The sequence below is a fragment of the Malaclemys terrapin genome, chromosome 2, assembly GCF_027887155.1.
Source record: "Malaclemys terrapin pileata isolate rMalTer1 chromosome 2, rMalTer1.hap1, whole genome shotgun sequence".
Taxonomy (NCBI): domain Eukaryota; kingdom Metazoa; phylum Chordata; order Testudines; family Emydidae; genus Malaclemys; species Malaclemys terrapin.
Window position 1 is genome coordinate 81,506,201 of NC_071506.1, and position 13,951 is coordinate 81,520,151.

General features: G+C 45.3%; 1 protein-coding gene across 2 annotated transcripts in view; it reads right to left on the reverse strand.

The window, feature by feature from the left end:
- MIB1 (MIB E3 ubiquitin protein ligase 1) overlaps positions 1 to 13,951 on the reverse strand; it is a 115,066-nt gene that overhangs the window by 77,343 nt on the left and 23,772 nt on the right. For both annotated transcript variants that reach the window (XM_054020156.1, XM_054020157.1), the window contains exons 7-10: positions 7,334 to 7,517; positions 5,631 to 5,775; positions 4,658 to 4,791; positions 3,486 to 3,593 (exon numbers count right to left, since the gene is read on the reverse strand). In XM_054020156.1, coding sequence (XP_053876131.1) covers positions 3,486 to 3,593; positions 4,658 to 4,791; positions 5,631 to 5,775; positions 7,334 to 7,517 — 571 coding nt within the window. The remainder of the gene's footprint in view (positions 1 to 3,485; positions 3,594 to 4,657; positions 4,792 to 5,630; positions 5,776 to 7,333; positions 7,518 to 13,951) is intronic.

Consider the following 13,951-nt stretch of genomic DNA (forward strand, 5'->3'; position numbering starts at 1 on the left):
GGTCTTGCTGAACTCTAGCTTCCCACTCAGCCGGTCCCTGATCCTTGCCACAATACTCTCTTTAGGAGTTTCCCCACCAGTCTTCCTCGTTGCACCTCTCCCCATACACACCGTTACAGCCAGCTGTAGCAGCAAACTCTGGCACCCACCCACCCATCCCCTCCACCCCAGCAGCTCGTCTGCTTGAACAGTCCCAGTGGAGAGCATATCAAAGCTCCATCTCTGACCCAACAGTTCACTTGTTCAGCAGCCTAATCCAGCTCTCAAGTAGAGTATGCTATATATGATTTTCAGACAACTGTTTTTCAGTAATCTGATTCAGAAAGTCAGATCATGGCAAGCAAGTACCTTTTAAAAGGCAAGCCATTTGTCCCACTCAACAAGCCAACATTTCCAAAGAAAATTCAAATTTGGGAATATAAATGAGAAATTTCAGCTGTCTTCTCTCACCCCTCCATAGATTTTTAGTACAGTTCTGTGGTACTTTTGTACAATTTTACAAGTATTTAATACATATGAATTAAATAAGACAAAATGTTTAAATAAGACCTGAATATACTTTAAGATAAATTTCTTCTATACCCAAAGATGAACAGGACTGAAAATGATTTCAGAGCATTTTGCACAGTATTAAATAACTAAGCAGGTATTTAACCTTAGTTCTCATGAACAATCATTCTGAAAAACACAAAAAAATTCCTTCATCTGGAAGCAAAGCTATTCTAGAGCAATTCTTGCCAAGTTACTATGTCTTCTTTAACTCAAACCTACTTTACTTTCAGTATGTGAAACCCTCTCTACACTGTATAATGTATGCATAATAAGAAAAGTATCTACTTTGGAGAATGCACTACCAGCTGCCTGTTTTGTCTGCATCCCACATGCAAAGGGCTGGCCTTGTGCTGCTTCCCATTCACATGAATGAAAGGAAGTTAGGAAGTGCCTCATCCAGCACATTCACACAAGATGGTGTATGCTATACAAATGTATCATTAATCTTTATGCTGCCAGAATCAGTTATGTAATTTTGGTATAAAACAATTCATACTGTTTAAGGAATCAGGCCCTAAGAAATTCAACATTTAGGCTGTGCTTCCTTCCTACTTCATTTTTATTATTTGTATTATCATAAAGTCTAGAAGCTTTAGTCATGGACCAGGACCCCACTGTGCTAGGTACTTTGAAATGTAACAAACTGTGAACCTCAAGTGATCCTGCATTCAGGGAATGTAGTTTCACCCCCTGAATAACACTGAAAAAAATTAAAGAGAAAGGCAATGCAGTATGTGAAAACACTTGCCTGTGCTAAAAGAAATACACGATGAACACTATTGTAGTGGAGTTCAATTACCTCTCTATAAAGACTTCACTCCCATAGGCAGAAAGATTCTACAAAGAATTTAAGAATTTAATGTATTTTATCCCTCAGAGATTTTTCCCTTTTAGATGAGGGAGACGGTGTGTGGAGAAAACGTAGAAACATTTCTCACATATTTGTGCACAATAATCCTACACATAGTAACAAATGGCATAATGTTTATTAAAACATACATCCCTGGATTTTATTAGCCAACCAATATGATTCAGCCAAACTATATAATTACACAGAATTTAGAAGTAATATAGTACTAAAGACTCCAGTGAAAATGTTCAATAAATGACACTAGCTAAACTGCTAATCTCAAGAGAAGGACTATTTTCCCTTACAAAACAGATCATGACCGAATTAGCTGAGGAGCCATCTTGGTCACTCAGGGCAACAGGAAAACAAAACTACTTTATCTCTTTTCAGAAGATCTCAAAATGCTTTATAAATATTAATTGATGGCATGAAATGCAATTAATAAGGTAAGAAACACCATCTTTTAACAAAAGAGAATGCTAATGCAGAGAAATCAAGAAGTCAGTTAGCCAACAAGGAATAGAACCCAGATCTCATGCCCCTCAGCCTTAATCACAATATGATCCTCCCTCACACACACTGAGCAAGAGAGTCATGTTGTCATGAAAATTTTTCAGTTTAATTTTTTTTAAAAGCTCATAAAAGATATCACTGCACATAAATTCACTGCTGCTGTCCATCGACCACTAACTTTTTTTATATTTTAAAAGTCCACAGATCTTAAACTAAGAGCATTCCATTAGGAAGAGTGGCCACACTCACCCCTAACCTGATCCTGCCACCAATGTGGAAGAGTGGTTATGAAAAGACAGGTGACATAGAACCTCTTGAGACCACTGATGGTTTAGAATCACTATCCCTCTCAAGTATCAGGGGGTAGCCGTGTTAGTCTGTATCTACAAAAACAACAAAGAGTCTGATGGCACCTTAAAGACTAACAGATTTATTTGGGCATAAGCTTTCGTGAGTAAAAACCTCACTTCTTCGGATGCATAGAGTGAAAGCTACAGATGCAGGCATTATATACAGACACATGGAGAGCAGGGAGTTACTTCACAAGTGGCGAACCAGTGTTGACAAGGCCAATTCAATCAGGGTGGATGTAGTCCACTCCCAATAATAGATGAGGAGGTGTCAATTCCAGGAGAGGAAAAGCTGCTTCTGTAGTGAGCCAGCCACTCCCAATCCCTATTCAAGCCCAGATTAATGGTGTTGAATTTGCAAATTCAACACCATTAATCTGGGCTTGAATAGGGATTGGGAGTGGCTGGCTCACTACAGAAGCAGCTTTTCCTCTCCTGGAATTGACACCTCCTCATCTATTATTGGGAGTGGACTACATCCACCCTGATTGAATTGGCCTTGTCAACACTGGTTCGCCACTTGTGAAGTAACTCCCTGCTCTCCATGTGTCTGTATATAATGCCTGCATCTGTAGCTTTCACTCTATGCATCCGAAGAAGTGAGGTTTTTACTCACGAAAGCTTATGCCCAAATAAATCTGTTAGTCTTTAAGGTGCCATCAGACTCTTTGTTGTTTTTGTATCCCTCTCAAAAAAGTATTATTTTATTCAAAATTACTTTTACATCTCTGGTGTAATTGGGATTGCAATAATCATCCCGACAGGTAAAGGAGTAAAAAAAGAAAGGCAAAAGTTATACTTAAAACGCTTTAGCGACACCGCTGCACCACTACAGCGGCAGGCATAGGTAATTCACCTCCTCAAGAGGCAATATAATTCTTCTGTTAATCTAGCACTGTCTACATGAGGACTTAAATCAGCTTAACTACACCACTCAGTGGGTGTGGATTTTTCACACCCCTGACTGATGTAGTTAAACTGACCTAATTTTATCACGTAGACCAGGCCTAAGAATGTAATATTGCCTTAGGACACAAAAAGCATCAAGAGAATGACTATTAAGTGAGTGCAGTGCAGAAGATAAAATGCATCTGACCCCCAAAAATATGGAAGCGATTAATAGATGTAGTGGTAGAAATGGTAGAAATGAACTAGAAAGTGTAATTGTGACATTAAAACTTAGTAGTTAACAAAAATAGGCATATTTTAAATTAAATTACCTCCGCTTCCACATCCACGTTCTGTTTCAGAAGTAATTTCAAAATGTCAACATGTCCATTCTGACTGGCTGCTTGCATAGCTGTGTGTCCAGCACACTGCCCGTTCACCTGAAAGTATATTAAGAATGTGAAGTTAAATTACAGTGTACATCAATATATACACATGCATATCCGATATTTACTACCAATAATATCAACAAATATTCATGTTCTAAAAACTGTTTATTGTGAAACTTTCATTTCACCTGCACTTTGCCTACTAAATCATCTCCATCAGGGCTAACATACCAAACATCTGAGCAGCTTTCAAATCTCTACACTTCTTATTCATTAACAAGAATGAAGAAATAATGTCATTCTGATTTTTACTTATGTCAAAGTTTAATATTAAATTGCTAGCTTGAAGATTTTAGTCAGGCTGCTGCAAAGGTGGACTTTTGAAGAGAATCAGATTATTGGAAGCGAATCAGTTGTGTTCTGCAGAATTTATTTTTCCCCTAATTTATGGTAGGGGACTTACAGACATGCATGTACACTCCTTTTTATTGTTTGTATAAATCTGAATTAATTTAAAATTCAAATTAATGTTTAAGGCCAGTGACGTCCAACCTTTGGACCTCAAAAGCAAATTAATTAAAAAGAAAATATGTATTTGATTGGGAACTGAAACACATTCTGAACCAAGCTGAGCCCTATGATTCTGAAGTGTTTTGACTATAGGGAGAAGGAAGAAGCTTCTCCGCTGTGCTGCAAGAACATCAGGAAGAACAAGCTAGTAGTTCGACTGGCTCAGCAGTCTAGGGAAGTGCCTAGATGAGGATGGTTCTCCCTACCCCACAAAGCCACCCAGGAGATAAGAGAAGTTAAGGACAACCACCATTTATGACTACTCAATTCTCTACCTCAGCCCTACTTAGAATAGCTTGAAGGCTGCTCTAATTCATGCCAGATGGCATATGGTACAAAAAAATATGTTCACTGTGAATGGCTGCAACACAGTGGCTTATAACCCCTCCCCCACTTCCTGAGGCTGTGGAAGAGAGGCACAGGAACCAACTATGCCAACTCTCTGCACACAGGGGATTCATCCATGCAAGGGGAATCCCTAGCAAAGGATTTGGGATTTCTTGTATTTCCTGTGCGTTAGAAGTCACACACAAAAAGACACTCACATCCACATCTGGTCTCTTTAGCAAATCTTCCACTTTAGCTACATCTCCATTAGCAGCAGCTTTAACAAGTTCTTCATTGAGGTCCCCAGATTCTTGTGTTTCGAACAGTTTCTTCAAAAGTTGGGACAATCTCTCTACAGATATCAAACAAAGCATGTAAGATCACAACTCCAAACAGAGAACAACAAATTTAGCTGTTTTTCCTATCTGAAGAGACTTACACAAGTAGTCATTCAGTTTATCACTTAGTACAACACCTCAGCACTACAAAGCTCTAACTCACTGACATCAGTTTCTCATCAGTTGAGAAACTTCAAATTTACTCAAAGATGATCAGTTTCACTCTACAGTTAGGATTCCTGCCTGAGTGGTTTTGACAATACAAATAGATGGGACTGAAACAGGAAAAATGTTATAGATTTACAGGCCGGTATATTGGATTTCTGCTTTTTTAGAGGAAGTAAAGCACCAGGCTGAAGCTGAAAATGTCATGGAGGTCTCTGAAAGTCACAGAATCCATTTTACATCTTTACCTCGCTCCCACCTATCGTCTCTTGACTGTAAGCTTTTGGAGCAGAGACTATTATATATGTTTGCAGTGCCTAGCAAAATGGGACTCCAATCCTGACTCAGGGCCTTTAGGCACTATTTCTTTGTATTCTGATAAACAGTGCTTTAGATTTTTAGCTAATAGAGGTGAAGATTATACTTTTTTTGAGAAGCAGATTATCCCACATCTGCCTATTATACAATTCCTGAAGCAAGATACTGGACTAGATGGACAACAGGCACGATCCAGCACGGAAATTCTTTTGCAATGGGAGTTTTCCCCAGCCCTCAGTAGGAACTAATTTCCTGGAGATGATTATTCTTGCTTAATATAGGCGTCAGACCAATATTTATCATCAATTTTTTAAGTTTACACAATTTTATTTATCAAAACCACACATTCCTAAATAGTACGCAAACTTACCACCAGATGCATTGCTTATAGCTGATCCTGCTGATGCCACCTTTGAGACAGCTGCTGGATTGTATGTCCAAGAAGTCCCACAAACCTCTACCTTTAAATCACTGTCTGAATAAATCTGCTGGACCCGGCCAACTTTACCTAAAGTCTGTATTGAGGAAAGTAAGAGATTAAGTAAAGATATTTAGATGTTAACATATTACAGCATATGGACAGTTTTATAAAGTAAAAGGATTTCTGAAACTCCCCTTTAATATCAGTAACACCTTCACCTTAATTCTAACAGGCTGAGGTATAGGCTAGGCAGACTGTTAAACTGAGTCTACGTTGCTGTTAAGTAGGGCTTTCCACAGAATTATACTAGCTCAATTTAGCTAATTCAACTGAAAAAAAAGTATTCCCCCCCACCCCCCAGTCTAGACAAGGCCTAAAACTCCAAAAATTTGAAGGTTCAACCATTTCCAAGTGTAATTAAAAATACCATACCAAACTAGGGTGACCAGACGTCCCGATTTTATCGGGACTGTCCCGATATTTGCTTGTTTGTCCCGCGTCCCGACTGATGTGCGGCCGGGACACTGGACAAACAAGCAATTTTGCCCTCCCGGAAGGGTTCTCGCCCCCCCCACCCCCGACGCCACCCCCCTTTTTCCCCCATTGGCTCCCTCCCCAAATCCCGCCCTGGCCCCGCCTCTTCCCCAAGCATGTGGCATTCCTCCTCCCTCCCAGGCTTGCTGCTGTAATGGCGGTGCAAGCCTGGAGGGAGGGGGATGGTGGCCGGCTTCCAGTTCCTGGAGCTGGTGAGTACAGGCACCGGGCGGGCAAGGGGGGCTGCTCCCCCAGGAGGCAGACGGGGGGCTCCGGACCCCGGCAGTGGCGGGGGAGAGTGGCTTGGGGCCGCACAAGTGGCCATGTAAGGTTTATCGGCTCGAGGGGGACCCCAGCCGGTGTCGTCACACGGGCTCCTAGCCCCTGTAGGGGGATAGCGTCCCCGCCCCGCCCCAGCATGTTGCGCCGGCCGCCGCAGGCCAGGTAAGGAGCCCAGTCCCCCCCTCGTCCTGGATCCTCAGCTGAGCCCCGTCGCCCTCCTGGGGGAGCAGCCCCCTTGCCAGCCCCCCTTGCCTGCCCAGTGCCGGAGCTCGTACTCACCAGCCCCAGGACCTGGAAGCCGGCCACCGCCCCCTCCCTTCAGGCTTGCGCCGCCATTACAGCTGCAAGCCTGGGAGGGAGGAGGAATGCCGCTCAGCTGAGGAGCCAGGACGAGGGGGGGAGGGGCTCGGCTCCTTAGCTGGCCTGCGGGACATGCTGGCGCGGGGCAGGGACGCTACCCCCCTACAGGGCAGGGCGAGGAGCTGGCCGGGGTGCCCCCCAGTCAATAAACTTTACATGCCCACTCACGCGGCCCTGAGTCGCTCTCCCCCGCCGCTGCCGGGGTCTGGAGCCTCGCTCCTCTCACTCCAGCGGCTCCTTCCCTGCGGGGCAGCGGGACATGCCGCATGTGCCCGGGACCCTACGGGGGGCGGTGGGGCAGCGGCCGCAGCGCGGCTGGGGCCTGCTAATTCCCCTGGCACCTGCAAAACAGCTTTTTTTTTTGGTGTTTTTTTTTCCCCTCCACCCCCATCGTCCCGTCCCCCCCACACTCCCTGATATTTCCTGATCTGGTCATCCTAATACCAACATACCATTGTGTACACACACATACTTACAGGGAGCATTGCTTCAGCCCATTCTCCATGACCTCTTTGAAGAAGCTTGATTCGTTCTAAATCATAACAAACTTGAACAAGGTCACCCACTTGAAACTGTGAGGTACCTCCTTCTGCACCTTGGGCAGCATCTCCACTTCGGACAACATTGGCTTTGGTGAGAACAGCTGGATTAAATGTCCACCTAGAAAATAATGTATTTCAAATTAATTATCTTTTCTTTTTATTTTTTTAATATAAAAAGTGGGGGCTATATTTTAAAAGGTTACTTGTTGCCTTAAGTTGTGCTTTTGTGCCCAGAAATTTTTGTGATTGGACACTATGGCTTAGCTGCTGTTAATCACTTTCCCCATAAATTTCCACTAAGTTTACCAGCGGGAGGTTGCAAGGGTAATCTTCTGAGAGGTGCACCTGAAGCAGTCAGAACGTTCCCATGGTTGGTTCTTGTAGCCTGAGGGGAAAAGCTGCCAGCCATATAATGGCAACTGTGTAGTGACAGGGGTTTTGGTTTGTTTGCTTGGGGGGAGAGGGGGAGAAGAGGATGGACTCATCAACTAGGGCAGGGATTAGTGGCCTGAGAGTCTGGCATTCCTCTCAAAATACAGTAAGGAAAGGGAAGGACCCAGGATAACTGATAAGGATGGATTGCTCTGGCAAGAATTGATAGGGAAAGGAGAGGGGTTGGAATCTAAATACAGGGTTTTCTTCTTTCCTCAGAGACGGGGTTGGACAGATAGGAAAATGCTATTTCAAGTAGATATATGGCCTGCAGCCAGACATTTGGTTAAACTATTTTGATTTGTACCATACAATATATTGGTTTGTGTGCACTTAGTTTTTTTTAATGCTAATTTATATTCACTTAGAAAAAACAGCACATGACTAAGAGCATGGCTACACTTGCGAGTTTGAGCGCATTAAAGCAGCCCAGTGCGCTCTAACTCATGACCCGTCCGAACTGGCAAGGCACGTAAAGCGCTCTGACTCCACGGCTAGAGTGCTCCTGGTACTCCACCTCGGCAAGTGGAATAACGTTTGATGTGTCCCCGCTGGAGCGCTGCGGCGCCAGTGTGGACACCCTGGTCTATTAATGTGCTCTGATTGGCCTCCAGAAGTGTCCCACAATGCCTGTTCTAGCCACTCTGGTCATAAGTTTGAACTCTACTGCCCTGCCCTCAGGTGACCAACCTGTCAGATTTTGAAAATCCCCTTCCTGTTTGCTCGGCCAGGCGTGGAGTGTTCTCAGCAAATCTTTCCAGGTGACCATGCCTCCACGGGCCAAGCGATCCCTAGTATGGAGCAATAGCGAGGTGCTGGACATCAGTGTTTGGGGGGGATGAAGCTGTCCAGTTCCAGCTGCGCTCCAGCCATAGGAATTACAATACCTTCGTGCAGATATTAAGGGATGTGATGGAAAGGGGCCATGACCAGGACGCTCTGCAGTTCAGGGTTAAGTGAAGGAGCTGCGGAATGCCTACTGCAAAGCCTGCGAGGCAAACAGCCACTCCGGTGCTGCCCCTGCAACGTGCCGTTTCTACAAAGAGCTGGACGCGATATTTGGGGGCGACCCCACCTCCACTCTGAGCACCACCATGGACACTTCAGAGCCCAGTCCAGCAAGAGAAGGAGGAGGAGCAGCAAAGTGGGAGCGAGAGTGCTGAGGAGGAAGACACCCCAGCATCCCTAGATGCATGCAGCCAGGAGCTGTTCTCAGGAGGAGGGTAGCCAGTCACAGCGGCCGGTGCTTGGGGAAGGACAAACACCAGAGGAGGTTCCCGGTAAGCGGCTTTTATGTTGGGAAGGAAGTTATTCAGTGTGGGCTCTTGGGGCGAGGAGGGCTAGGGCTGCAAGCAAGCCTAGATGCGGAATAGGGCGTTGACGTGCTCTCTCACATCGCGGTAATCAGCCTCAGTGATCTCTTCAAAGGTCTCAGCCAGAACTTGGGCAATGTGCTTGCACAGGTTTCGTGGGAGAGCCACTGTGGTCCTTGTCCCAGTCAGGCTAACACGTCTGCGCCACTGTGCCTTGAGGGGCAGGGAGATCATTGCTGCACACAGGCAAGCTGCATATGGGCCAGGGCAGAAGCTGCATTAGAGTAGAAGACCCTCCCTTGCTTCCCAGGTCACCCTCAGCAGCAAGATATCTTCCAGGATGAACTCCTATGGAAAACGTGGGGACAGTATAGGGGCCCCCTGCAGCTGTTGGCTCTCCTCCAGGCACAGAAACTCAGAGGACAGTACAGCCATGAAAGAATCAGTCCCCCTTGACTCTGTGCTTACTCACCATTTTGGGGCTCCCGTGGGTTATGTGCGCTCACTTTGGGATCGGCAAATTATGCTATCGTGTAGGTTGTGCTTTCCCTCCTTAAGTACGGGGGAATCGCTCTGTCTGGTGTGAACAATGCTGACTCTGTTAAGTGATGCATTTTGCCTTCACAGATGCAACCTTGAGATCTCAGTCATCCGTGTTATCACCAGCTGAGAGGCTGCAAAGAATCAGGAAGAGGCCACATAGAAGCAAAGAGGACATGCTGAATGAAGTCATGCAGCACTCCCTTAATGAAAATCAAAACATTCCAGGAGTGGCAGGAGAGCGAAAGGAGGGTCTGCCAGCAGAATGCGGATCGCTGGCACCAAAGCACGGAACGGCTGATAAGCATCATGGCGCGCCAAGCGGACTCGATCCAGGCGCTTGTAGCCATGCAGGCAGAGCACTACCGCGCCCGCCCCTCCCCCCCCGCAGCCCTTGTACCAAAACTCTTTCCCTTGTACCCCCATGTCACCTCCAAACCACTTTCCCCAAAATCCAGGTTCTTATTGCCACCAGCTGCCTCCAACACCTGTAGCTTCATTACCCAGCCCTGAAAACTACAACCCTTACCCACTGCACTCAACCCCCATCACCATGTAGTATAGCCATCCTGAAGTGCAGCACTCATTGCACAGCATTCCAAACAGGAAGGCTGAGTATGATAACAGGACACATGCAAATCTGTGATTGTACCATTCCCCACCCCACCCCTTTGCCCTGTTTCCCAAGCAGTTGTGTTTCTTTTCAATAAATGGATTTTTTGGCTTTGAAAACATTCTTTATTATTGCATAAAGTAAAAGATACCTTAGCCCAGGAAAGCAACAGGCACTGCAAGTCAGTCTATCATACGTAGCAAACAGATTCCTACTAACACTGAAACCACTGCACTTCACTCCCATGCAGGGCATCAGACATTACTGGTGGCTTTCAGCCTCAAATTGCTCCCTCACGGCATCCCTAATCCTTGCAGCCCCGCGCTGGGCCCCTCTAATGGCCCTGCTCTCTGGCTGTTCAAATTCAGCCTCCAGGTGTTGTACCTCCGAGTTCCATGCCTGAGTGAAACTTTCACCCTTCTCTTCACAAATGTTATGGAGGGTACAGCACACGGATATAACCGCGAAGATGCTGTTATCGGCTAGGTCCAACTTCCCACACAGAGAGCGCCAGCGGCCCTTTAAATGGCCAAAAGCACACTCTACGGTCATTCTGCACCGGTTCAGCCTGTTGTTGAACCGCTCCTTGCTGCTGTCAAGGCTCCCTGTGTAGGGTTTCATGAGCCACAGCATTAAAGGATAAGCGGGGTCTCCAAGGATCGCTTTGGGCATTTTGACTTCCCCTACGGTGATCTTCTGGTCTGGGAAAAAGGTTTCGGCTTGCAGCTTCCTGAACAGGCCAGTGTTCCAAAAGATATGTGCGCCATGCACCTTTCCAGGACAACCTACATTAATGTTAATGAAACGCCCATGGTGATCCACAAGCGCCTGGAGAACCACAGAGAAATAGCCCTTCTGATTAACGTACTTGGAGGCTAGGTGGGCTGGAACCAGAATTGGAATATGTGTCCCATCTATCGCCCCTCCACAGTTAGGGAAACCCATTTGGGCAAAGCCAGCCACAATGCCATGCACGTTACCCAGAGTCACGGTTCTTCTAAGCAGGATGCGATTAATGGCCCTGCAAACTTGCATCAACACGATTCCAACGGTCGACTTCCCCATTCCAAACTGGTTAGCGACTGATCGGTAGCTGTCTGGAGTTGCCAGCTTCCAGATTGCAATAGCCATCTGCTTCTCCACCGTCAGGGCAACTCTCAAGCTCGTGTCCTTGCGCCGCAGGGTGGGGGTGAGCTCATCACACAGTCCCATGGAAGTGGCTTTTCTCATCCGAAAGTTCTGCAGCCACTGCTTGTCATCCCAGACTTGCACGACGATATGATCCCACCACTCAGTGCTGGTTTCCCGAGCCCAAAAGCGGTGTTCCACTCGTGTCGTATGCGTTACTCGAGTCGATATCATCGGAGTCCTCACTGTCACTTTGGATCTTAAGAAATAATTCGACTGCCAAACGTGATGTGCTGGCGAGACTCATCAGCATATTCCTCAGCAGTTTGGGCTCAGAGTGCTCAGTACAAAAAACACTGAAAGATGGCGCCAATTGTGGACAGAAGCAGAGGGATTGCTGGGATGCAAACCAATGCATCATGGGGCGCTGGGACAGGACCCAGAATGCCCCGCACCCTCCCCACAAGCCACAGCACCAGAATGGGAAGAGATGCTCGGTGGGATAGCTGCCCACAATGCACTGCTCCCAATGCCACTGCAAGTGCCGCAAATGTGGCCACGCCAGTGTGCTTGCAGCTGTCAGTGTGGACAGACTACAGTGCTTTCCCTACTGCGCTCTAAGAAGGCTGGTTTAACTCAAAGCGCTCTACATTTGCAAGTGTAGCCATGCCCTAAGACAAACATGTGCGTCCAGAGCTATTTTTCTGCAGATAGTCCCTGTGTGTCTAGTACCACAGCCCCAGTAAACCAGAAGCAGATTTTGTAATCCAACTGTTGCTTAAAAGGTTACTATGGTAGGGAATGAATTTGTTCTCAATCAAATGCCTAACACTTTTGAGCACTATACAATTCTCTTTCCATTCACTTTTGTTTTAGAAATATGGAGCTTTCTTATTTTGGAGAAATACAAAGATTACAAATATATGTGTTTGTGTAAGAAGCCTCTATATTTCAATGAACAAGTTACAGGTTGGCTTTTAATATCATCACACAAAGTATATCTTCTAAGAAATCATGAGACTGGAGGACTCACACCATTTCTCCCTACAACTAACTCGTTTGCTAAAAGACAGCTGCCTAAAAGTTAAGATAACTTATTAAAAACAAAACCCAAATAAATAGCTATTGTAACTTAATGTTGTGACGTTGCACTCTATGATTGTATGAAAATATGCTAATGAGTGTGAATATAATGCAACTAAAATATACTTCATGCAAAAGGTCTCTTGTAAGGTATCATTACAAAGCTTATAATCTAGTGAGTGTGCTTATCCTATTTGTATAAATGTATCACTCTTGTATCTGAAACTAGAAATATGAACTATAACTCTGAGGGCCTATGGTGGTTTGGAATCTTGATGGCTCCCATTAACCAGGACAATTGTCTGTAGATGTCTGTTTACTTGTAAGTCTTCCTGTATACGTGTGTGTGCTGGCAAGTGGGTAATGAAGTCTTACAGTAAGGTGATCATGTCACCTGAACTGGAATCCATCTTTAACCTGGTGCTTTTACATTTAGAGGGGCCAGAGAGACAAAAGATTCCCCCCTTGTGCCAAAGCTATATAAGTGGGTGGAACAGAACAAATGGGGTGGCCATCATGAGAAATCCCCTAGCTACCACCTGAGCTGGAACAGGGGCTGTACCAGTGGAAAGGATTGTGACCAGACTAGGAAGGCATCCAGTCTGTGAAAGAAACTTATTGAAACATCTGAGGGTGAGATTTTATCTGTATTCAGTTTTATTACTGTACTAGGCATAGGCTTGCATGTTTTATTTTATTTCATTTTGCTTGGTAATTCACTTTGTTCTGTCTGCTATTACTTGGAACCACTTAAATCCTACTTTCTGTATTTAATAAAATCACTTTTTACTTATTAATTAACCCAGAGTATGTATTAATACTGGGGGGGAGGGAGCAAACAGCTGTGCACACCTCTCTATCAGTGTTATAGAGTGCGAACAATTTATAAGCTTTATACAGGGTAAAACGGATTTATTTGGGGTTTGGACCCCATTGGGAATTGGGCATCTGAGTGTTAAAGACAGGAACACTTCTTAAGCTGCTTTCAGTTTAAGCCTACAGCTGTTAGGGGACGTGGTTCAGACCTGGGTCTGGGTTTGCAGCAGGCTAGCAGGTCTGGCTCAAACCAGGCAGGGCACTGAAGTCCCAAGCTGGGAGGGCAGGGAAAGCAGGGGCAGAAGTAGTCTTGGCACATCAGTTGGCAGCCCCCAGGGGGTTTCTGTGATCCAACCTGTCACAAATGTAACTGAACAAACATATTCAGATTGAGAAAAGTAAGTGATCACTTTCAGCTACACATGATTTTCCTTATGCTTTTTACTACATTAGCAAACTGGGAAGGCAATGCATGCTCACATATCAGAAAAGCAATATCCTCTAGCTTAGCCATTGGAGATCAGAACCACTTACACCTCACTCTCCTTTGTAAGAGCAGTATCTTCAGAAAGCAACAACCTGTTCAAACCCAAGAGGCGATAAATTTGCAGCTTGGATTAACAATTT